The sequence below is a fragment of the Xenopus tropicalis genome, chromosome 7, assembly GCF_000004195.4.
Source record: "Xenopus tropicalis strain Nigerian chromosome 7, UCB_Xtro_10.0, whole genome shotgun sequence".
Classification (NCBI taxonomy): domain Eukaryota; kingdom Metazoa; phylum Chordata; class Amphibia; order Anura; family Pipidae; genus Xenopus; species Xenopus tropicalis.
The window spans coordinates 31,786,812-31,813,094 of NC_030683.2; the positions used below are offsets into that span (position 1 = coordinate 31,786,812).

At 39.5% G+C, this 26,283-nt stretch overlaps 1 protein-coding gene and 1 long non-coding RNA gene across 3 annotated transcripts in view; one reads left to right on the forward strand and one right to left on the reverse strand.

Annotated features, from left to right (window-relative positions):
• The window catches only part of armh3 (armadillo like helical domain containing 3), a 98,509-nt gene that overhangs the window by 60,373 nt on the left and 11,853 nt on the right, over positions 1 to 26,283 (reverse strand). For both annotated transcript variants that reach the window (XM_002940569.5, XM_031906237.1), the window contains exons 7-19: positions 24,200 to 24,274; positions 22,929 to 23,015; positions 22,325 to 22,381; positions 22,171 to 22,214; positions 21,824 to 21,884; positions 20,832 to 20,878; positions 18,716 to 18,791; positions 16,183 to 16,276; positions 12,545 to 12,646; positions 12,401 to 12,459; positions 9,294 to 9,359; positions 6,830 to 6,899; positions 4,947 to 5,007 (exon numbers count right to left, since the gene is read on the reverse strand). In XM_002940569.5, the coding sequence (XP_002940615.3) occupies positions 4,947 to 5,007; positions 6,830 to 6,899; positions 9,294 to 9,359; positions 12,401 to 12,459; positions 12,545 to 12,646; positions 16,183 to 16,276; positions 18,716 to 18,791; positions 20,832 to 20,878; positions 21,824 to 21,884; positions 22,171 to 22,214; positions 22,325 to 22,381; positions 22,929 to 23,015; positions 24,200 to 24,274 (899 nt within the window). The remainder of the gene's footprint in view (positions 1 to 4,946; positions 5,008 to 6,829; positions 6,900 to 9,293; positions 9,360 to 12,400; positions 12,460 to 12,544; positions 12,647 to 16,182; positions 16,277 to 18,715; positions 18,792 to 20,831; positions 20,879 to 21,823; positions 21,885 to 22,170; positions 22,215 to 22,324; positions 22,382 to 22,928; positions 23,016 to 24,199; positions 24,275 to 26,283) is intronic.
• LOC116412288 lies at positions 1,584 to 8,701 on the forward strand. The gene is made up of 2 exons (XR_004223640.1): positions 1,584 to 1,624; positions 8,378 to 8,701. It is a non-coding gene; the product is annotated as an uncharacterized LOC116412288 (long non-coding RNA).

Sequence of the window (26,283 nt, forward strand, 5' to 3'; positions counted from 1 at the left end):
CAACATTTCTGGGAGCTGCTTATCAGACCACTAAGGGTTCACTAAAAGGGAATGCAATTCATTCAGTTATTTGGGTGACATTGGGGCCAATTCACCAGTCCAAAAAAAACGAGTGCTATTTATAGCATGCGTTAAAAATATTATCACTTCTTATTTTTTGCGAGTTAACGATCGATTCACTAAAAGGACACTTGTCTGAATTAAGAAGCAATGTTATTGTCGTTATTTATCTGGCGATGACATATTTTTAAGCAATATTTTACACCATGTGATATATTTATGCGTTATTTCGTAGCCTGCAATATTAGCACATGCTATTACGCAAGGGCATTGCTAGACAATGTAGGCTGTAATGTCGATGGTCAATGGCAATCAAAGTGTTAAATCACAGCAGGCACGCACTAAAATATTACCCTGTGCCCAAACTGGGACATTTATATTACTATAAATCAGAACACTGAACTGTATGATGCATAGCACGTTGATGGGTTCTGGAAGATCCATTCCCTGATAATAGAAGCAAGGACAACCGGCCGCCTGCCTACTGGTGAGATACTTTAAAGATCATTTATACTTTTTTTTTCCTTGTAAACAAACTGCTTTTACTTTCTGCATCTACATTGATCCTGTCATATATTGCACACAAGATTGCCTACCATCTGTCACAACTTTCACACACTATTGGCTGCCTGCATAACAAAACACTGCAGCCATCTGTCACTGCTTCATTTTAACACTACACGGCAACATGTACCGGTGGCACAGCTGCTGGGTCTGTCCTTGCATAAATCAAACTTTTAATAAATACATATCTGGATATGATGCAGACATATCAAAACTAGAATGTCACGTCCTACCTTTGTTCTATGCCCTGCTATTGGAGTCAAAAAAATGAGGGGCTTAGGTGACTTCTTGAACAAGCTTAATATCCAAGTCTATTGTGATACTTGATGTTGACCCTTCTCTGGACCCTCTCTAATTCAATAATGTCCCGTTTAAACACTGGAGACCAAAACGGAACAGCATATTCTAGATGGGGCCTTACCAGCACTCTGTAAATGGGTAGACTAACACCCTCCTCCCGTGAATCTATACTCCTTTTAATACAGCTCAAAACCTTGTTTGCCCTTGCAGCTGCTGCCTGGCATTGCATATGCAGAAGATATATAAATAAAGAGGGGGACACCAAAACATAAGAAGTATATTTAAAGGAGAAGGAAAGGTAAAAACTAAGTAAGCTTTATCAGAAAGGTCTATGTAAATACAGCCATAAGTACTTACAGAAACACTGCACTTAGTTTTCTTTCAAAAGAAACTGGGTTTCTTGTCTTTTTGTTTTCCTGTGCCAGAGACACGCAGCTCTCTCCCCTCTCCCGCTCCCCCCTCCCTCAAGAATGCTAAGAACTCCCTCCCCCCCCCTTAGGAATGTAGATCTGAGCCAATCAGCAGGAAGATTCCTCATAGTGTTACTAACTGAGCATGTACAGGGGTCTTGGTGCAGGAGCGTGGTATGGGAATCTTCGTTACAGAGCTCAGTGTTTTGTTTTTTTTTCCTATGAGGCTTCTGATCATCTGAATGGGAGAAATATGGGGAGACTTAAGGGCACTATTGAGAGGACTGAAGGTATGCCTGCAGCTTGAGATTAACTCTTTATTAGCCTTTCTTTCTCCTTTAAATACAGACATTTTCTAGATTGGATGCAGATATTTTTTGAAAATGCCAAACTGGGTTTAAGTGCATTTTTTTTTTGCATCCGCCACGCACATGAAAGCAGGTCATAACTTTGTACCACTTTTTTGTTGCCAAATTGTAACAACTTCCCCACAACTTACAGACAGCATGCAATAAATACATAACCCACAATGCACTGAACTGTTATGTTCCTTTTTCTTACTGACATCACATGTGCAGGAATTGTGAGGATGCTGGCTGAAGGCAGGCTGAGGACAGTCAACTACTTCTACATTTTATTTGATTCTCAAAGTAGTCAGCCAGATCAATAGGAGAACGGGGGGGGGGGGGGGGGGGGGGAGAGGGGGCTTAGGTAACTGTTCAAAATCAAATAATAACATTAAAAATCATGAAAAGGCTGCATATTGTTTAATCAATGTATATTGTAAAGTTGCTTGAAAGCTTAAAGCGACACTGACACATAAAAAACTTTTTTTTTAAAATCTGCCTACTTGTTTGTAATGGTGTGAGCCTCCAAAATCCTAGCAAAAAAATGTTCAACGCTAAATTGCCTTCCCAATCACGGCTTCTGAAGAACAATCCCAAGAGGCAGCCATCTTAGAGCTTCTCTTCGTCGCTCCTAGATCACTGCCTCCTCCAGAAAAAAAAGGGAAAACATCTAACCAATAGCGCAGGTTCCCTGCGCTGCCCTTCTGCCTTCATGCGCGATGACATCATCGTGCACACGTTTAGCTTAAGTCTCTTGTCAGTGTGTGTATAGGGGAGGGGGAGCCCGTTTATGCAGGCAGACACCTGAAAGCCTGTGTCTGCAAGTTAAATCTTGGTGGGAGATTGAGGGACAATAAGGAGAAATAGGAGGGTGAAATAAGCAAACTCACAGGCAGTATTACTTGCAGGCAGTCCAGCAGCATTACGCTAAAGATCCGGAGAGGAGATAACAAGTCACATGTCGGGGTCACATGATTTATTATGCTGCCGAAAGTAAGGGAAAAGAAAAGGGGAGGATCCTCCCAGTAACTGACGTCAGCCTGCTCCTGTTTTGACAGACAGGCTGAGAAGATACAGTCGGGTTTGGCAGACAGTCGGGTCCAGCATCTTATAAAGTTTTTATTTAGAGAACAAGCCCTTTCAGGAAAAAATGGTCCACATGACTTATAGGTATGTTTGGGGGTAGATTTGTTTTTTTAAAAGAATTATTTTGTTGTCAGTATCACTTTAACTTGTGTTTGGGTAGAGTTCTTCTTTAATGGTCACAGGAATCACATATAAAGATGATATATAAAGTGTAAACTTGACTATGGCTATATGTGAATAATGTATTCTATATACTGAATTTACTACACCAACACAGAGCCCTATAACAGTAATGATCTATGCCTTCCTAGATGTCCACAGATCATCTCATCTTGGACCTTGGTAGGCCATCTTCTGACTGCCAGTGGCACTGCACATGCTCAGTGTGGTCTGGGCTTCTGTTTATAAGCTAAGCTTAAGGGTCATCAGAAACCCCCAGCAAACCACCAGCAGAAAATGATATCACATAAGCTGATGCTACAGGAGTATTAAATTTTGATGCAGAATAACCCATTATCTAATGTGAATCTGTATAAGTTACTAATTAGAGGTGGTCCCTAAAGGTGGCCATACACAGTAAGATCTTACACGGATCTTACATCTTACCCCGATCCTACGGAAAAATCAAACCTGCCTGATCAGCAGGCCTGTTGTTAGTGCCCATACACGGGCAGAATCTAAAGGACCATTATCGGCAGCTAGAATCGGCCTGTGTATGGGCACCTTAAGAATAGGCAATTGACAGCATCCAAGAGAATGTTTTGTGAACCAGAAGATTGGGATCTACTGGGGGCATCCCGAGACCAATCAGAAAGTATATATATATATTCAGCCAGCTGCAATTAAAACAAAGAAAGAAAAGATGTGATTGGTTTCCATGGGTTCCTGCCCAGTGTTAGAAATGAGCCCTTCAGTCTACATCGTTGCTACACTTTAATTCTTTTTTTAATAACCTGTACAGATAAAGTTTAATACTGACAAATTGTTGTGTTGATGCAGAAAAAAATGAGTCACAAAAGTCAGGCTTGGCAGCAGTTTTGGGCTCAGCAGTATCCATACATCAGGAACTATACTGCTGCTGCTTATCTGACACAGACCATGCAGCCATATCACTTAGAAGGTTATTGATAGCAGCAGATTAAGGTTTTTATAATTGTATCTAGAATTCCACAAGTATTGGGGAGGGGGGGAGGCGATCCCCAAAATTGCTTTGGTCAGCAGTATGAAGATGTAATAAATGATACCTACGGCAGCGAGTCTTTCATTGGAACATCAAACAGAGAACTGGGCATTGCACCAAGAGAGGAAATATTGATAAAAGGATGAAATGAAGGAGTAGGCTGAGACAGACCAATAAAAGGGAGGATGATAGAGAACTGTACTGTAATCACTCCTGTAAGGATAAAACTAAACTAAGCACAAGAAGACAAAGCTATAGCAATTACGATTTATTTTATCTTTCAGTCTGACTAAAGCATCTTTGAAATCCAGAAAATTAAAGGCATGCCATTATTTATTTACCTATGTTGCATATACATCCTGAATTTATGACATTACGGTTGTGCTGAAATAGAAGCAATCATTTTGGGAATTGGCACAACAAAGATACTTGTTGATTCGTGTACTAGCGGGGGGTCCAGCGCAGAGAAGAGTCACCTAGCCCCTGGACCCCCCATTCATTCACATATAAATCCCTGTTCCCCGGCCTCTCTCCTACCTGAGAGCCAGTGTGGAGTAGAGATTTATGCGCAGCAAGGGAAGAAGCAGACCCTGCAGTTGCGGGGGTGGGGGGCAGACCACAGGGTCTATTCTTCTTCCTTGATTGTTATGCCACTGCCATGTACTTCAGTATTAGTGCATTTTGCCCTGATGCTGTCCCGTCTCCTGCTCCAAATTGTACACTAGTGCATCCATTTATGCAGGGGAACCCTGTAGCTACTATGCCCTCAAGTTACACTGTGAGCTGTGTCAACAGATGCAGCAGAATTGCACCTAAAGGATCAGGCACAGACATCAGTTTGAAGCTGAGCAGGAGGCAGAGTAATGACAAGAGATAATGTGACCCCAAATCTCACCTGCAGATTTCCTGGCTGTTAAAGCTATGGCTTGAAGGGCAATAGGGCAGGCAAAAATGGCAGAAAAGCAATTAAAGTTGCCATTGGGGCCCCTCTTTACTTACGTATAAAGATCCATAGGAAAATCCTTCATCATGTGAGTCACAATGAATTCCACCATTAGATCTAGAATATAAAAAGAGTAAAAACATTTCACAACTTCCTTTTAAGAAACCCCCTCCCCATACACCTCTATTACAGTTAAGCATACAGGGGTAACAAGAAACACATAACAAAGCTGCTAGCCTGATATGACTTCATTGCATCCTTGGCTTACAGATATAGTTGCCCTTTGCTGTGCCTTTGATTTGAGAATAAATAAGACAGTCTCAGGACAGGATTACAGTCAAACTCCGAGATTTAATGGGAAAAGTAGAAGAGCCAGGGATCTCCATGGAAACTGAAACAGCTAAAAATAGCTATAAAGTGTATTAAGTCTTCCTATTTTTCTCTGAATGAACTGTTCATGCAGCACAGCCTTCAAAAACACGAAGGTATCTGCCACTTGATCTAAAACAGTTTACTTTCTACAGCAAAACATCAAAATACTGAAAACCATCATTCCTCTACCGCACACAAATGCTCAGAGACCAACGTTTTGACTGGGCTATTGTAGGACATTTGTTTATTTTTGTGAAAGCCATTGGTTAAGGGCCAAGTGAATTGTTGTAAAAGGTACTGTAAATATAAATATATCTACATATACTTGAGACAGCGGGGCAAATTTGCACATGTGCAGTAACCCATAGCAACCAATTTGTGATTGTTTGCTTTCATGGGTCAACCTGAAAACAAACATTTGATTGGTTGCCACAGGTTACTTAGGATACAGTAGGCAAATTTGCCTATTGAGCCTCTGTGTTTCCACCTTCAATTTCACTTAAAGGCCCATTATATCTTAATTTTGTTAAGGTATTACTAGCTTTGTCTCCAGTTTGTGCCTGGTTAAGCAGCCATTGTGTCACTGCAGGTTGTTCACAAGTTCCTTTTCACCTCCCTATTGAGTTTGGCGTGTCAGCCAAGGGGGTGTGGCATGCAATCACTGGGGTTGGGACCAACCAAACACAGCTGAATATTGCATGCCTCCCTCCTCACACAACCCCCTGGGTTTACTATACACTAAATGCTAAATGCTCAGAGACCAAAGTTCTGACTGTGCCATTGTAAGACATTCGCTTTTTTTGCAAAGGCCATTTAAATACACCCTATACTAAGCACAACTGTGATGGTACAGTGGTCTACAATTTGCTAGGCATCCCAGAGTGAATAAATATCGCTAATTTTTTTTTCATAGGCTAGCTTTCCTCTTGTGTAAAAATGCACCATTGATGGTGATCTTACAATCCTAGCACCACGCCAAAATGTATTCTTTGCTAGAGATTCTCTGCACTGCCCAAGAATGATGCATGTAGAGTATAGTAACGTTTTCAAGATGCCACAACAGTATTTCTGGAAAAACAACATAAAATGCTAGTGGAGTGGTGTTCTGATAAAAAGAATCCTGGTGTGTTTTCTTTGTGGAGCACACAAAAAAAAAGTAAGCAAGTAAGCAATTTTATTCACTGGGGGAGGCAACGTAAAATCAAGTCTTACCTCAGCAACAAGCCCCTACACTCCTTAAAGTTCTTTCAAAACCCTTCAGTTTCCCCCAGATTCTTTCCTGTACAAGTTGCCTGTTCACTTTGCCTATGTGCTCCAGAGCGCAGAGGAATTATTATATTTGCAACACACTTAAAAAATAAAAATATACCCTGCATATCAGTAGGGCGCTCCCATCACAGCTGAAGGATCAAAAATGGGATGTCGGCAGATATGCTTGCTACACCCCAATTAATGACTAACTTTGTATCTGACTAGTCGTTATTCTTTATAAATAACCCATTGATATCTGCAGTAACCCCACTGGACATACAGTATACGGGTATACAAATAGAAACCGGTTTCTTACCTAGCACAGCGCACACAAGGGGACGGCAGGGTATGTTTTTATCAGCTGCTTTTTTCCTGTGTCTCATGGGCTGCAAAGATTAGAACAGAAATACAATCTTGAGTAGAATATAAATTCAGAGATAAACGGGGAATTTCATGCCCAAGGATAAATGTTTAGAAAGATGACACTTAAAGGGACAGTAACACCAAAAAATGAAAGTGTATAAAAGTAATTACTATATAATGTAATGCTGCTCTGTACTGGTACAACTGGTGTGTTTTCCTTAGAAAGACTACTATAGTTTATATAATAAAGCTTCTGTGTAGCCACAGGGGCAGCCATTTACAGGAGAAAAGGCACAGGTTACTTAGCAGATAACAGATAAAATCCCATAATATTCTACAAAACTTATCTGTTATCTGCTATGTGCCTGTGCCTTTTCTCCTTTTTCCCAGCTTCAATGGCTGCCCCCGTGTTGACATAGCAGCTCATTTATATAAACTATAGTAGCATTTCTGTTGCAAACTTACCAGTTTTACCAGCGCAGGGCAACTGTACATTATATTTTTATTAGTTTAAAACACTTTCATTTTTTGGTGTTACTGTTCCTTTAAGGGCCACCCCCTAAAACTTGCCAATTTTAACTCTCCAATTTGTGCCCCACCCACTTAGATTGTAAGCTCTATGGGGCACTTATTCTGTGTATTTATACTTATTCATTGTATTTAATATAATACGTGTCCTACCTGTGTGTTCTTTTGTACATTGTAAGATTGTACAGTGCTTTGTACCCTTGTAGCGCTTTATAAATAAATTAAATTAATTAAATTAAATTAATTAAATAATTTCAATGTTTTATAGTTTGAAACTATTTGCCCTTCTATTGTGCCACTGTCTACTCTGAAGTTCAAAATGGTTTCTGGTTGCCAGGGTTAGTGACATGAGCAGATTCATTCTAAGGATAGAGTTTTCAGGCCTTCTCCTATCTGTCTTTCAGTCTGTCATTCCTTCCTTGTTGTTAGGGTAAGTGCGACCCTAACAACAAACTGGAGAGCTGCATACTAAAAAGCTGATGAATCAAATAAAAAAAAAAAAAAAACACACAAAGAATAAAAACTAAAGGCCATTGGCAAATTGCAACTGCCTACATCAGTTAAGGAAGTCAGCCCCAAAATTACTTTTTTGCCTTATAAAAGAAAACCTAATTCTAAGCATCTTACAAATATGAATTTATTAAAAAAATGTTGTGCTTTCAAAGTGAATTCCAAATGTAATTGCTATTGAAAGCAACATTTGCTGAACTCCTGGCTATGAGTTTTTCAATAATGTCGAAGCGCTAGTCTCCTCCAGCAAGGATGGTTTGTCAATCTGCTGCTTTAAGTTACACTGTTTCAAAATCCAGAGCCACCAGGGTTGACATGTCCTTTAAGTCAATATTGTAATATTTATTTTAAACATATTAGCAGTATAAGGAGGGACTTCAGTCAAATAAAAATAAATACTTGCAAAATGAAAGAAAATGTAATACTGGGCAACTTTGTTGATATTTTTATCTCTCTATTACAGACTGGGTGGATTTCCATGCAAAATCGTGAAAGTATGCATTTTCATATTGAAATTAACCTCGTCTGTGCACTAAAAAGCCACTGCCATGCCTGTCAATACACAGTTATTTTGGAGCGGAAGGATAAGATCTGTGTTTTCTACTGAAACTTAGATACGCCGGAGGAGAAAAGGTCATGTGTGACATGGCCAAAAGGGTAACACAGTCACCAATAGCCAATCACAATGGTTGCAGTGAACTTATTAATGTAGGGGGGTTAGCCAAAAGCAATTTACCCTGTACATACACCTTTGTTTAACATGAATAAAAAAATGTATACCCTTTTTTTATCAGAAAGCCTTAAGAAGTCATTGTTTTGACCTTTACTACCATCTCTCTAACCTATAATTTGGAGAGTTTATTTAAATTGAGACAATAATTCTGTATAAACATACTTTTCCCAGGGGCCGGATGCAAAACGTGTCTTTGACTTTTACTATGACTTTGAGTTAACTATAAAGGGGGCTTAAAACGTAGGTTGGTAATTCTCCTGCTCCTACAGTTGCTTTAAAGAACCAGAAAGCTGGAAAGTGAAACAAATGTCAAGGCACCAGTCAGGCCTTGCCTGCAGACAGAATTGTAGTTCGGTTCACAAGCATTTAGTTGTAGTGATGCCAGATTGGAGCAGTGGTTGTCTAATCAAAGTTTTAAAGGTCCAACCCTCAGCTAATAAAAAGGCTAGGCTCTAGGAAATCATTAGTGCTCCATGGCCAGTTCTGGAACCCCTGGATTAGAGAGTTGAAATGGAAACATTACAATACGCACGTCTCTGGACCTAAGCAGGGTGCTCTATACCCCAAGCTGATGTATGGTCTGCTGTCTCTGTGACTACACTGAGTAAGGAGAAACATGGACATGCCACTGCAGTGCAAAACTTACCATCCGATGAAGGTTAACTCGGAAATTCATATTATCATCATGTAAAAAGGCATTGGCGTATTGATCCTGCGTAAATGCAAAAAAAAATAGTAAACAAGTTGCAGAAGATCTCTCAGGAAATAACTCCAAACAGCACACAAGGAACCTAAACTTCATTGGCAGACAGTGTGCTATGCTACTTAATAAATCTTTTGTAAGATGAAAAAACTCATTGTTAAAATTCTTGAGTCTCCCATAGGAAATAATGGTTTAGTTGGATCCGGAGGGTAGAGCAAATGCCATCAGTTTTGTAATTAAAAAGTCAGTCAAATCTGTTTGTGAGTAGGCTGAAATATGCCGAATAGTTACAATAAATTGTGTGCAAACAAAAACCTTGGGCAAAATGATAAATACAAATAAGTACATCTGTGTAAAAATGTTCTGTTTTTAACCATTTATAAAAGGGGCCCTTGTTTATAGGGCCTGTAGATTTTGTAAGTTTGGCTATGGTTATGAAACTCATATTCATGGATATGTATAGACAAAGCTGTACATGAGGGCAAAGTCAATGAATATCGACACATATTTCAGAACAGGTATGGGGCCTGTTATCCAGAAAGCTCCAAATTATTGAAAGGCCATCTCCCACAGCCTCCATTTTAATCAAATAATTCTAATTTTTAAAAATTCCTTTTTTTCCTGTAATAATAAAACAGTACCTTGTACTTGATCCCAACAAAGATATAATTAATCCTTATTGGAGGCAAAAACATCTTTTTGGGATGCTTAAATTATTTTTTTAGCAGACAAAGTATGGAGATCCAAATTATGGAAATACCCCTTCATTTGGAAAATCCCAGGTCTGGATATGCATTCCATTCCAACCATCATGGGATGATCCAAACTACACCCATTCGATCCAAAGGCATTAAGTCTGCTCCATGTGTAGATCTCCAGAGAGCAGCACAAGCTGAGATCCCATCAGGTTCTCACATAAACAACCAGAACTTTCTGACTGATAGCTGAGACACCCTCAATAGGAGGCATGTTATATGTGTCAGCATTAACCTGTTGTTTCATGGAATCTGATTAGACATCACCTAGACAACAGTACTAGAGCTTTCTTGCCATCATTGGTGTTGCCGAGCTCATAGAAGCAAAATGCAGTAGATAACAGTTATCAAATAATTTAGGGACAAGGGTGCCACTTACAGAATGTTCTGCAACAGCACAAGCCATTTATTTAATACTATAAAGATCTGAGTTGTCTTGGAGACTAGAATTAAAAGGCATAGCTTCAGAACTGTAAGAGTTCACTTCCTTGCAATTATGATCATGTTCCTGGTTGCTACAATATTAGAACAGGACATTCAGCTGCATGTGTATTTTCATGACCCAGTTTTCACATAAGACACCCTGTGTAGATTGCTTTAGAGGATGATATGAAGCTATTTGGGGAAAAACGGTTCTTTTCAGCAGGAAAGAAGGATCATTAATAGAGCAGCAGGCAGACTCTGAAGAGGAAACAAATCAATAATGAAATCTGTGGCAGAAACCAGTGTACTTGTCCCTCATACACAGCGTTGTATATTCCTGTTCATTCTGTACTCTCTTTTTTTATTCACCTTTACTGCGGGAGTTACATTAATCACCAGAAATACTGTACAGCCCCATATAATAAACACACAAAAATAGACTGGCCCAAGAAACAAGGGCCCATTTTCAAAAATGGTCAATACAGTAAATGGAAGTCTAAACATGACCTGCTCATTTATAAGTCAAATGTCACCCAAAAATATCTTGATTTGAAATGTGATTCCATTAACTATTGTGGCTCATTTGTGCATGCTTAGACCAAAATCTGGTAGACTTTTTAGTTACAATTCTGATGACCCTATTTTAAGCTAAAACAAAAGTTGTAGTTTTACCGGTGAGCTCTAGCTTATTTGGGTATAAAACTCTGAACTACAGTGCTAGCATAGGTTCCAATGTTCTGAGAATTAATTAGTAGATATAAACATATAAATTAGTTGTGTATTTCCAGCTAAGATACAAATAAAGACTACAGACTACATTAATTCCACTGTTTTGCCTAAACAGAATATTGAATGTAATGATATATGTAAACTATATATGTATACTATATGTTTTTTTGTCGAGTGGAGTTATCATATGGGGCCCTCAGACAGGCTTACCCAACCAATATCTGTCCAGATGTCAATCAGGCATCTTCAAATATCCCATTGTGGCGAGCCCTGTATGTCCATCATTGTGATTCGACCCCTTTGCCTGAACGCCAAGCGATCAAATCAACCCAATAACGCCCAAAACCCAATAATCTCAAAGTGAGCATATCGTGGAAAGATCTACTCATTTGGCACCCTTTTTAAAATAAGGCCACTTTTGCACAGCAAGCTATGATAGGCCCAATCAATTCAGTAGGAATGTGGCTACATATATGATTTGCTAAATTGCACTGTTCTGACCAATTCATCCATATGGTTGAGGCTGAGCTATCTGGTTGCTAAAGAAATGTGGTTCCACCCATTCCCATTTTGAATGCATACTACATTGGTCAGCTAGCCAAAAACAGCTCCAAATGCAATCAAAATGCTTAGACCCTACACAAAGATTGTAGGCCTACCATTCCAATGAAAAATTACCAAACTGGACAACCCAACAGGTTTGTGTGGTCCCTCTTTAGGTATAAATTTTCTGGTTTGTAAAAGGGATAGAGAGGGAGTAAAGTGAAGGGACAGAGAGTGGGAGTAAAAGACAGAGCTTTGTCCATTCATTGGCTGATGTGCCCTAACATGTGCCCTTGGTGTGTGGGCGTGTCTGTGTGTGTGTACCATGGCAGTCTTCTATTTAGCATTAATCTATGGCGCATCAGATGAGAGACATAGAGATTAGTTAAAAGAACTACCATTTTACTTAGCCTTCCCTTGCTCATTACCTTCTAAAACCTTAACTTAAGCATTGGTTCGCATTTATTTTCTGTTTGCTCATTTCTACAACAAAACCACCCAGAGCTGTACAAAAAACACCACCTCTATAAATTATTGCTTTACGTCTGAAAACAGACACACGTGAGCAATACATTGTTAGGGCAACCAGCTTGTACGTACCTCTGCTATGCAAGTTAGAATGATAAGACACAGTTTGCCACTGTTCAGCCTGTGCTCATCTGTAAGAAACAAACAGAAGGTTTGTGTAGCAGGGAACCAACCGCAACAATCGTGAAGGAGAATTCTTGGAAACAGCAAACATACCTTTTGTGTCCTGCATTACAATGGAGCTGTATTTCAAAAAGGTGATCAGCAGGTTACTGGTCTGCACATCTGCATCCATGGGCAATTCTGTTGGACTTATGACTGTAAGAAACAAGTGGGCATGCAATAAGTTAATAAAAATACTAAGCAGAAAAGTACTATTAGGGAAAATGTACCCCAAATGATGGAAGAATATAAAGCGTTCAAAAAAAAAAAAAAAGTATGTTCTTGCTACCAGGGTCCTGCACTGTGCAGGAACTGTATCAGTAAATCATGATGAAGATGATATGGCTTGTCTCATAAAGGAGCAAAGGGAAATGTAGGCGTTTAAGGGGTCCTGCAGTACCTCTCCACCTAGAACACTTCCACAACCTTGACTCAGGGCCCCCTTAGCTCATTCATGTGCTTTTAGTAAAAGGACAAGTGAAAGGATCTATACCAGTGGTCATGGCGTCCCTGGTTTGTAATGTAACAATACTTAGTGGCAAGTACAACTTTTCCTGTTGCTTTTAATTCAAACTGTGCCCATCATAAAGCAGTGGGACATAAGAAAATGTGCATCTGTGGCAGCGCTACGCTTTGCGCTTCAGTGCAAATCGGCTTAACAGTACAGGTCTGAGACCTGTTATCCAGAATTGGGTTTTCCAGATAAGGGGCCTTTCTGTAATATGGACCTCCATACTTTAAATCTACTAAAAAAACATCATTCAAACATGAATAAACCCAATAGGATTGCTTTGCCTCCAATATGGATTAATTATATCTTGGGATCAAGTACAAGGTACTGTTTTATTATTACAGAGAAAAGGGACATCTTTCTGAAAAATTAGAATTATTTGATTAAAATGGAGTTTGTTGGAGATGGACTTTGTGTAATTTGGAGCTTTATGGCTAACAGGTTTCCGGAGAACAGATCCTATACCTGCATTATACTAGAGGAAATATGCAGAGACACAGAAGGAACATATTGTCTCTTTCAGTAATCTCAACCCTGCCTGGGGGGACATGTACAGACTGCTAATGCTTATTCTGGGCTTTTACTTCTGAGCATGACTCCCAGAGATGCCTCTGCTGCTGAAGCTTTGGGAAATCACAAAAAGAAATCATTAGCCATACACACTGCGCAGGGATGAGCTAAATATAACTACAGAAGGAAAGTTTAAGGAATGGCTTTTGCATACATTTAGAGCTCCAAACATGAAATGCTGATGAAGCTCTAAGGCAAACAGAATTAAAGTGGCATGAAAGCAAATTCCTGGCAAGGCCAAAACACATGCAGAAATGTATGTGGCAATAAATTGGCAGGCAATGCAAATTATGAGAAACTTTCAAATATCAGTTTTAGGCTTACTCTTCACGGACATGCTATTGAGAGGGACAGTATAAATTCCTGGAAAGCTGATTCCAGCAGGAGGAAATCTTTCAGTATCTTTCAATACTGACAGTCAAACTAGCCACCTTTGGTCACTATTTCTGGCATGTATATACCCACCATTAAATAATGTTAATTATGGTGAAGATAAGAGTATCCTGCAGTTGGTCTTCAATTTCTATTTTTTGTGCTTTTTGAAATATTTACAATTTGTAAATATGCTTGGCATTTCAACTGCTATCCAGATGTTATGGATTAAACATACTAGCAACCAGCCAGTAGGTTGTAAGTCAGAATGCTAGTTAATTAGGAGAGGGTCTGAAAGGAAGCTATACTAATCAAAATAAGGAAGCAATATATCAGTATCAGGTGCCAATTTACCAGCTCTTAAAGGTTGGAATGCGGACGAAGAAGAAAGCAGAAACTGGGACACAGGTGGGTGTAAAAGTCTCAAAGCTCAAATCATGGCAAATGGTCAGGGCAGGCAGCATAAAAAGTCAGTACCTAAGAGACCAGTGCTCATTAAAAGAAGCAGGCAGGGTGACCAGTAATGAATGGGCAGCATCTCTGGCATCTATGCGCCTTTTAACTTAATTTTTTGCCAGACCCCTGACAAACAGCATTTTCTGTTGCAGGGTGGAAAATAAAAAAACAAATCAAAATACTTAAGGGCAACTGATAAACTAAGTTGTTGCTTACAATACACTCATTTATTCCATTCAAATATTCTATAAAAGGGTGCACATATCCTTTATGTCTAAATAATAATCACATGCTACACATGATGGAAAGGCCAGGCTTCATAAAATGAAAATTTTAAAAATTATAGATGTGCTTATTGCCTAGGGGTTATTTCACAAAAATATAACCCAAGACAAGACACACAAAAGCATCAACAGTCAAGTAAGATGAGCCCTCTAAATACTAAATACAATGTGCCCTACATAGTTTACTTAATATTTATGGCAGAAGAGGAACTCCACACATGACCATGGTATATAGAGTTTGAGCAAACAATATAAAGATTCCTAAGACAATACATGCGTGTCAGTGAAACATGAAACAATTTACATTACAGTAAAGGTGGCCACACACGTGGCGATCTGGCGATGTTTCGTGCAACCATCGGTCGCACGAAACATCATCAGATCCGCCACACACCGTCAGGACTGAAACAGCAGATAAGGAGGTAGAAACAATAGGATTTCTACCTCCTTCTGCCGATTCAGCCCTGACGGCAGATTTTGCTCAGGCGCCTTCTATGGCACCCGATTAAAATTTTTAACCGGTCCGATCGGCGAGTCGACCGATATCAGCAGCCTCCTGCGATATCGGTCGACTCACTGACATGCCATACACGCACCGAATATCGTACAAATATCGGCGTGTGTATGGCCAGCTTAAGGGCCCTTGATTTCTGTCAGGTTTAAAATCTTATCTCTTTGTTCTGAATCTCAGTTGTCCTTGTGCAAGGTTTAGTCAGGCTCCTTTTGGCTCATAAGGTTACAAACAAACATTGGAAGTTCCACATATGCTCAAGATAACAAATAAGAACTGACCTACAGGCAGGGCTCTGCCTTCCACTGCTTTCAGTTTGCAGTTTAGGAACTGCTGCCCTAGCCTGTACTATAAGTGCCTACATTGGTGGAAAGATGTGCATTTTTAATTATGGTAATATTGTAATCAGTGTATTACATATAGAATCTGTACTCCTGGGAAGAAATGGGAAGCCCTGTTCCATGGTATAGCAGGGCAGACTGTATTGGCATCATGTCAGCTGTACAGGGGCAAGCTGGCTAACATGATGCCAATACAGTCTGCGCTGCTATACCATGGAACAGGGCTTCCCCTTCTGCCCAGGAGTACAGATTCTATATGTAATACACTAATTAATAGCAATCTGCTGCATTGTTCTTTGTTATAGTAGTTCCAGTGCCATAATTCCAAATGCACATCTTTCCACCAATGTAGGCACTTATAGTACAGTCTAGGGCAGCAGTTCCTCAACTGCAAACTGAAAGCAGTGGAAGGCAGAGTCCTGACTGTAGGTCAGTTCTTATTTGTTATCTTGAGCATTTGTGGAGCTTCCAATGTTTGTATGTAACCTTATGAGCCAAAAGGAGCCTGACTAAATTTTGCACAATTAAAGGAGGCCTGAAGACTGAAGTCTTGTGACCTCTGGTCTAATGTAAGCCAGAAAATGGCTTTTGAAGCAATGCTAGGTATCAGAATAAAAATAAGCTATAGCACCCCAAAAAGCACATACCATCTGAGGAAGGAGGAGTTGTACCCAATGGTGATGTTGGTGTTGTAGGAACAGGGCTGACTGGCACAGTAACTAAGCCCATCTCAGGATGGCTCTGGAAAGAAAGATAAATAAAAACATTTCAGGCATAGTTAGTTTTTTAATAATACACCACAATGACAGTATCTATAGGGAGTTTGTATGTTCTCTCTGTGCTTTTGTGAGTTACCTCCCATGCTCTAAACACATACATGCAGGTTAAATGGCTCCTGATAAAAGTGATCATTGCATGTGTGAATGTGATAGGGACCTTAAACTGTAAGCTCCACTGGGGCAGGGACTGGTGGTAATAATATATAGTCTCTGTAAAGCGCAGTGGAATATGTCAGCTCTGTATGCAGATGGGGTTTTATCCAAATGGGAGCTCCACAGTACTTATAGAGGCAGCACACTGACAGCAAGCAGGACATCAGAGCAAGCCGACTGCACACCAAGAGTAATGTACTGGCAGCCTCAGTGATTAGCTGCTTGTTAAAGGAACAGTAACACCAAAAAATGAAAGTGTATCAAAATAACAAAAATATAATGTGCTGCTGCCCTGCACTGGTAAAACTAGTGTGTTTGCTACAGTAACACTACTATAATTTATATAATAAGCTGCTTTGTAGCCACGGGGGCAGCCATTCAAGCTGGAAAAAAGGAGAAAAGGCACAAGTTACATAGCAGATAACAGATAAGTTCTGTAGAATACAATAGTGTTTTATCTGTTATCTGCTATGTGCCTGTGCCTTTTCTCCTTCGAATGGCTGCCCCCATGGCTACATAGCAGCTTATTTATATAAATTATAGTAGACTTTCTGAAGTAAACACACAACTTTTACCAGTGCAGGGCAGCAGCACATTATATTTTAGTTATTTTTATACACTTTCATTTTTTGGTGTTACTGTTCCTTTAAGGAGCCAGACGGCTATGTGTACAATGTGACTGTAGGCCTGTGGCCGAGCAGACAGAATGAATGTCGCCAGAGAATCAGAGCGATTAGGATAATCCTTTGCCTTTGTGTGTTTTTGGCCACTGTAGATGAATGAACCAAGTTGTCCTGGCATGAAAATAAAAACCAAGATATAACCACTCTACACATGCTTTGAGCAACCACTTAGAAAATTGGCTACAAGGGGAGCCCAAGGAATATGGTTTACAATGAGGGACAATTTCTGCTTCGCTACGGCCATTTCCTATTATCCACAAGGCAACATGCTTTTACTGTGCAGAAGGAAACACCAGCTTTTACTTGTCAAACAAATGCAGCAGAAATATAGAATATCTGCCATTTTTAGCCAGCGGCATTTTATTTGAATGCAATATTAATAGCTACATTACTGCTTACACAGTAGAGAGCCACTTAAAATCAGCCAAGGTTCCCAAGGAAAAATATCAGACTATAATTACAATGAAAAGTGACAAAGAGCTGAAATAATATGATGGAGACTTACTATAATAAAGGATAGGCATTCTGCTTCTATTTACCCAGCCATTATAACAGAGCTTTAGAAATAGTGGTTTGGGGAGAAATAAATATGGTAAATTACTGAGAGGTGAAAGACAACTGGGTTAAAAGGATCATGCTTTTACAAATCCACATCACCCAGAATGCTCTTAGCAGCAGTACTAGCAGCAGGATACTGGGAGTTCCAGCTGTCTAAAAGCAGGAGCTCCAGTGCTGCATTTAATAAGAGAATACATGGTCCTCATTGTAATGCGGTAAGTTTTAAACCCCACACAACTTACATAAGGTGGAGTCCTGCTACCTGCCAACAGATATCAATGGGCAAGACAGAAAGATGCAACCTTAAAATTAATTTTTATATCATATAGAGCTTGAAATTCTGACACAATTTGCAACTGGTGTTCACTTTTCATTTTCTGTGTTTTTTTTAATTATTTAGCTTATTGTTCAGCAGCTCTCCAGTTTTTCTGCAGGTATTTGGTTGCTAGTGTTTACATTACCTTAGCAACCAGGCAGTGGTTTGAATGAGCAACTGGAATATGAATAGGAGAGGGACAAAATATAAAGTTAAGTAATAAAAAGTAGCAATAACAATAAAATTGTAGTCCCAGAGAGCAATAGTTTTATGATGGCTGGGGTCAGTAACCCCATTTGAAAGCTAGAAATAGTCAGAAGAAAAAGGCAAATAAGACCAATTGAAAATTGCTAAGAATTGGCCATACTATAACATACTAAGGGTTAATTTAAAGGTGAACCACCTCTAAAGGGAATATATAACCATCTATTGTACAGCACTGCAGAATATGTTGGTACTTTATATATTAATAAGAATATGAAAGTAGAGTTGATTTAAGATCACTTCCCTAATAACTATTAATAGGAATGGAAGATGGAGCAGTGTCTGTGGAGGGAGCAGCAGCAGAGGCAGCTCCTCTATAAATGTGGACATGCAGAGGAGAAATGATCTGTATATACATTAGTTATGCCCAATAGAGTGCCTCATTAAAGGAAAAAAATAAATAAAAGATGAATTAGAACAATCAAACCTGTGCCAAAACGGTTATGAAATTTCGGTTTAGATGCACTGCTTCATAAAGTGCCAGTAAGATAGCTTCATTAGTCCTGCGGAAAAGTTAGAAAATGAGAAGAAAATTAAGGGGGAAAAAAAGCTAATTATGAACCATCTAAAGACACACAAATTAAGATATTTTGCCGTGGACATGCTTATAAAGGACAAGAAATATGCCACTATATAATAGAGAGTAAGTACAGTGCGACACTGAACCATTAGTGATGTTTGAACCATTAGCATATCAGTGGGACTACTTTACAAGAAAATTCCTCACACATTCAATTTAAAAAAAAAAAATATGTTTGTTTAGAATACCTTTAGGGCAGTGACACACAGGGAGATTAGTCTCCCCACAAAGCCATCCCAAAGGCTAAAATGTAAATCGCCAGTGGGATGGCAACTTCGGCGACTTCGACAATCACTGCACCACGTATACCATCCCACTGGTGATTTACATTCTAGCCGGTGGGATGGCATTGCGGGGAGTCGCAGTGCGACTAATCTCCCTGTGTACCCCTGCCCTTAAAAGCAGCAGTATAACTGTGTTTTGTTCTAAGTTACAACTACAACTGCATCCCAAAAGTTTATAGTATACACAAGCCCTTAGAGAGTGAATCAAAGCTCAGTAACACACATAATGATGTAGGTGTAAAGGAATAAATTACAAAAGCTACAAACCACATGCAATCAATAACATTTTAAATGACTTTTCAGCTTAAGGCTAATATCCCACGCAGGGATTTGTTGCCCGCGATAGATCATTGCTACCGTGGGCGAATAATCTCTCCTAAATGCCTTTCCACCGATAGCAAAGGGAGACGCTGGTGGAAAGGCCTATGTATTGCTTCGGTTTTCTGAAGTTGCCTGCAGCAGGAAAGTTTGTGCGACTTCAGAAAACTGAAGCGATGCGTAGGCCTTTCCACCGATGATTCCCTTTGTTGCCAGTAAAAAGTATTAGTCGCCCACGGTAGCAGAGATCTATCTTGGGCAACTAAATCTCACTGTGAGACATTACCATAAGGAATACTTACCGCCAGTCACTGAAACTATCACTGACAAACATACTGTGCCTTCAGCCTTAGTTTTATTGGCAGTGCAATTAATGTATGATGATGCACATCAGAGAGTTTAATGGAGATTAGGAGGCTAGCTAAGCCATTAGGTGGCACACCCCAGGCATGTGAGGCTCACCTAAAAAAAGTTCTTAAGTCTCCTTAGCACAGAAATGAATTTAAGGGAAAGTACTGTTTTCCCATGCAATTAGAGAGCCGCACATCCTTTGCAAACCTATGTAACTGGTTTGTTAGCCCACAATGTAGAAAGCTGCACAGTGCAGATAATGGGCATTTGGATGTACGTGGTGGGCCAAATAATGATGATGCAATCATTTTGCCCCTGGGCCAATGATCAGATTATAATGGTGGCCCTAAGAAGACCCATTGAGAGATGACTGCATTAATAAGCCAATGCAGCCCTTGTACAACTGGATTTTATCAGCCCAATCAATATCTGGCAGATTTCAGGTTAGATATCAATCTGGCAAGACATCCCAAGGGTCCCAGGCCAAGACGGCAGATTTTATTGGTCCATTTATGGCAACCGTTACACCTGGCAAAGTTTCCTTAGCATCAGCACATTAACGGCAGAGCATTTAGGGGTCCCAATTTAATTGTTCTAAAACACCACTTTTAGCACACATTGGAAAGCAAGTATGCCAGCAATGCAGCTGGTGGACTAATAAGGGATAAGTGTCCTAGCATATAATACACTTCCAATATATTGTGTAAGCCACCAGTTTGCTTGCAATGATACAAAGAAGCATAGAAGCAATTAATTTTGGGTTCAGTTAAACACCAAGTCATCAACACAAATTATCTGTCCAAACCCAAACTAAAACAGAACAGTAACCTACATACTATAATTCAAGAAAAATAAAAGGATTTATATTCAGTTTTTCTGAATACTATTGATTCAGACAAATTCTGAATTTGGCACAAATAATGTTTAAAACCGAAATACTTAAGACAAATATAGTTATATATGTATAATATAGTTACACACAGTCAGATATTACTGTAACATATACATACTGCACAGAAATCTTCTCATCTGCATCTGCAATGAACATACTGCCCACCTGTGGATAAAGTTGAAAATGCAAAATCTTTTAGAATTATCTGAAAACAGTAGTTCCACATCACCCTCAGTTTAGCAGTACATTTATCTAGCCATTTGTAAGAAAATCCAGTCAGTACAGGCTTGGGAATTCAAGTCTGTGTGGGAAAAAGCTGCAATCTCTCTTTTCTCTATGTACTCTCACAATATAACTGTATTACATACAAGGAGAAAACATTGAAAAACATTGCTACATCGCAAATAACATATCTAATGTAAACTTTAAACATTAGATAAAATATGTAATTAGCAGCAATGTGGTTAGCATTATTTTATTATACTGATGGGGTTCTAGGTTTGACTCCAGTCAGGGCACTATCTGAAAAAGTTGATATGATCGCCCTGTGTTCATGTGAGTTTTTTCTATATATTCCAGCTTCCTCCCACGCTCAAATATATACATGCAGGTTAACTGGCTCCTGATAAAACTGACCATAGTGTGAGTGAAGCACAGTAAGCATACAGGCACCATTTTGTGGGCACTGTTATTAAGGTAAGCTTTGTATTACCCCAAAATCTTGTGTACGTGCCAGAATGGGGGCCTGGATGTCTATGACCATGCACTGGCTACACAGAGAGAGGGGGGATGTGCAGTGATATCTAGGAAGTGCTAAATGTAAAGTGAAACTAATTGACTGTCCCGCCTTTAAGCTTGAAGCAAAGAGGTGAGGCAGGCAATATATGATGCTGAGATTTTCAAATACATTTGTAACAGGCATAGATGTTTTAATAAAAAAAGGAATTTGGCTTGCATGTTTAATTTGCAAAGGACTTTTATTATATAGCTTTTAATGTCTAGGTGACATGCCCTCTTTAAGTGCCAATGGATTATATGGAGAAAAAAAATATATGCATAGATTTTTAACAGATTTTTATTATGTTACACCACAAAACCCAAAACACTCACCATATTGGTTAATGCAGAAAAAAAGCCAGTCTGGTTTTCCTCTTCCTTGTCTCTGTACTGCCTGCAGAATGCAGAAATGCTGTTAGCAGTGGGAAGGAACAATGCCATGCAAATGGCTTCATGCTGACTAGTACCAATAAAGCCATAATGATTATTAGCACAAGTGGAAAGCTTAGCTGAATATAATCAGCATGTTCTGTATTACCATTCTGCATGAACACCCACATACAAACCATTTCTAAATCTGCATATTTAATGCCCGTGTGTCTTAATTTTAACCCATAGGTGGAAGGAAATTAAACTGAATAAAACAATTCTCAATCTAAATAAAACCAAAGAGCACACACCTGTTGTATTCAAATAATGCACGGGCAATTACCAATCCCATTCCCTAAAAGCAAAATAAAAAAAAATGTGATGTTACAAGCATTGCCATTGGCTGATAATAGTGCACAAACAGAAAGTAAGCACAGCTGGCTGGAGATTGTGGAGTTTACTTACATTGAGAGTATTTTCATCATCCACAATGGACAGCTTCACTATATATGGATTCACCGACTGGATAGAATTAGAGTAACAAAGCAGTTAAATAAACAAGGTACTGTAGCAGTGGCGCCAAGCCAGTCAGGAAAGTATTGATTAAAAAAACCAAAGTGCTGGAAATCCTTTTGGATTCTACAGTTCAATCTATGCTAAATCTGCCCTTAAATATTGGCGGTCTAAACTGGCCATTCTGCACTAAGATTAAACACTGCATTAAGATTAAACAATGCACTAAGATTAAACAATAAAGTACCCAACAGCAACCAGTGAATACCCTCTTCCTGCTGTAGACTGATTAAAGATAAATACCTATTGGTTGCTACAGATTGATGCACTGGTACAAATTTGCATCAGCTGTACACATTAATTATTTCCCTGTACTAGCAACATGCAGAAAAACCTCAACTTCAATGAGAGATAGATACAGTCTTAACTTGTAATCAAATGGCATTTTTTCAACAGCAGGCCCGCTGCGCCAAAGTTTATTTATTTAGTACTCCCAGCTAGAGGGCATTTTTATAACAATTATAGCATAATAACAGAACAAGCATTTCCCCCTTACCTCATACTTTCTGTAGTTAACTAGAAGAGCAAGCAACACAACCGCATCATAGCCATGTTGTCTGCGACTAATGGGGTTGGATAGAATCTGCAAAAAAAGAGGAGAAGAAAGGCTAAGTTTGATAAGTTATACAGTTAGCCATTACATGCTATCATGGGGATGCAGAGGCAATTAGCTCTGCTGTCAATGCTGTGCAGGATCCTACTTACAGCTGCAGGAATCACTTTCTAACCTCTAATAGTTCTGCCTGAAAGAATCACAGGAATTTAAGGAAGGGAATATTTAACAGTAGCCCTTTCAGTTTTTTTAGGCTTTCACGGTGGTGCACAGACTGCTTATTGTCTTCCACTGGCACTTGGCTGGGGCATGGCAAAGAGAGCTGACTGGCTGGATAAGGGGTTCAGAGTGGACCACTAAGCATTTGCCAGCCAATACCATCCAGGGTAGTCAAGGCGCAAAGAGAGACAAGAAGAAAAATCGCTGAACTGTGATCTCCTTCATTATAGTTAAACTAAACTGGTAACTAAAATTACCAGCTCATTCAGCTAAACCTTTCTACAATATTGATAAAACCTACTATGGAGATGTTTGCATAATCCCTCTTCACCCCAACAAAGGCACACAAGTTCCTGAGAAGCACAAGGGGCCACTGATGCAAGAAAAATTGGTCCTGTAGCTATGTCCTTAAGGCTTATGCCACAGCCCCTAAGCTTGCGTTCTTCTGTATCTGCACCCGGTCAACTAGGGTGTAGTCACACAAAGCGGATTTTGGCAGTGACACACACGAGTATGCATTTCTTGCACAAATCAGCTCCATGTGCCTGCACCCAAGCCAATGCAATGGCTCTATGTGCAGATAAAGAAGAGTGCTGGGTCAACCATAGCTGCAGATTTTGCCACATGTGGCATTAGCCTAAGAATATACCACATTTATGTACAAATGTAATACTTAAAAGCTTTGTTAGTAAAGAAAAAAATGGAATCACGCTACATTACTTCCTATCGCTTGTGGTGATGTGGGTGCTTTGGAGAACTTATCACCATGGGTGCTGCCCAGCTGTGCATGTGCATCAGATCATGCACTTCTCCCCCCGATAAAGAAGAGAATGCCGTCTTTTTTATGTGATTAAAATACCCCTCTAATATTGTCTCTGGCAAACATGTTATAAATCAACACAAGAAATATTACTAAAATGAAAGGCTTCACTTGCAAAAACAAAACAAAATTCACTTTAAAAGCAAACAACAGAATAACAGCAGAATAAAAGTACCTGCAATATTGCTTCAAAGATGCTGTTAATCATAACATATTCCAGTATGGTATTCTGGCTGATGTTATCAGTGACCTGTGTTGAAGTAGAGAAAGCAAAACATTACCCAAGAAACAAGGCTTGATCATACCCATGCATGGGTAAGGAGGCTACATTGTTCAACCAAGAAGTAATACATTATATTTGGCCATGCATGTAGCTGACTAAATCCCACTGGCAAGGACTGATCAGTCACATGAATGTTAAATTGGCACATACAGTGGTGTGAAAAACTATTTGCCCCCTTCCTGATTTCTTATTCTTTTGCATGTTTGTCACACTTAAATGTTTCTGCTCATCAAAAACCGTTAACTATTAGTCAAAGATAACATAATTGAACACAAAATGCAGTTTTTAAATGAAGGTTTACGTTATTAAGGGAGAAAAAAAACTCAAAATCTACATGGCCCTGTGTGAAAAAGTGATTGCCCCCCTTGTTAAAAAATAACTTAACTGTGGTTTATCACACCTGAGTTCAATTTCTGTAGTCACCCCCAGGCCTGATTACTGCCACACCTGTTTCAATCAAGAAATCACTTAAATAGGAGCTACCTGACACAGAGAAGTAGACCAAAAGCACCTCAAAAGCTAGACATCATGCCAAGATCCAAAGAAATTGAGGAACAAATGAGAACAAAAGTAATTGAGATCTATCAGTCTGGTAAAGGTTATAAAGCCATTTCTAAAGCTTTGGGACTCCAGCGAACCACAGTGAGAGCCATTATCCACAAATGGCAAAAACATGGAACAGTGGTAAACCTTCCAAGGAGTGGCCGGCCGACCAAAATTACCCCAAGAGCGCAGAGACAACTCATCCGAGAGGCCACAAAAGACCCCAGGACAACATCTAAAGAACTGCAGGCCTCACTTGCCTCAATTAAGGTCAGTGTTCACGACTCCACCATAAGAAAGAGACTGGGCAAAAATGGCCTGCATGGCAGATTTCCAAGGCTCAAACCACTTTTAAGCAAAAAGAACATTAAGGCTCATCTCAATTTTGCTAAAAAACATCTCAATGATTGCCAAGACTTTTGGGAAAATACCTTGTGGACCGACGAGACAAAAGTTGTACTTTTTGGAAGGTGCGTGTCCCGTTACATCTGGCGTAAAAGTAACACAGCATTTCAGAAAAAGAACATCATACCAACAGTAAAATATGGTGGTGGTAGTGTGATGGTCTGGGGTTGTTTTGCTGCTTCAGGACCTGGAAGGCTTGCTGTGATAGATGGAACCATGAATTCTACTGTCTACCAAAAAATCCTGAAGGAGAATGTCCGGCCATCTGTTCGTCAACTCAAGCTGAAGCGATCTTGGGTGCTGCAGCAGGACAATGACCCAAAACACACCAGCAAATCCACCTCTGAATGGCTGAAGAAAAACAAAATGAAGACTTTGGAGTGGCCTAGTCAAAGTCCTGACCTGAATCCTATTGAGATGTTGTGGCATGACCTTAAAAAGGCGGTTCATGCTAGAAAACCCTCAAATAAAGCTGAATTACAACAATTCTGCAAAGATGAGTGGGCCAAAATTCCTCCAGAGCGCTGTAAAAGACTTGTTGCAAGTTATCGCAAACGCTTGATTGCAGTTATTGCTGCTAAGGGTGGCCCAACCAGTTATTACGTTCAGGGGGCAATTACTTTTTCACACAGGGCCATGTAGGTTTGGATTTTTTTTCTCCCTAAATAATAAAAACCCTCATTTAAAAACTGCATTTTGTGTTTACTTGTGTTATCTTTGACTAATAGTTAAATGTGTTTGATGATCAGAAACATTTTGTGTGGCAAACATGCAAAAGAATTAGAAATCAGGAAGGGGGCAAATAGTTTTTCACACCACTGTATATGTCTGCTAAGAAGTCATCCCTTCACTCAGCCTTGCCTAAAGATTACTAGGGTGCAAAGGCAAAAATCAATTTGTTCTGTAGTACAACATGAGTACAGACTGCGTCAAGCATCAAAATAATGCTACTACATGTATGATTTAAAAAAAAATTAATTTGTATCAGTTGCATGCTCAGCTCAGCACCTCAGCTTACAATCAAATTC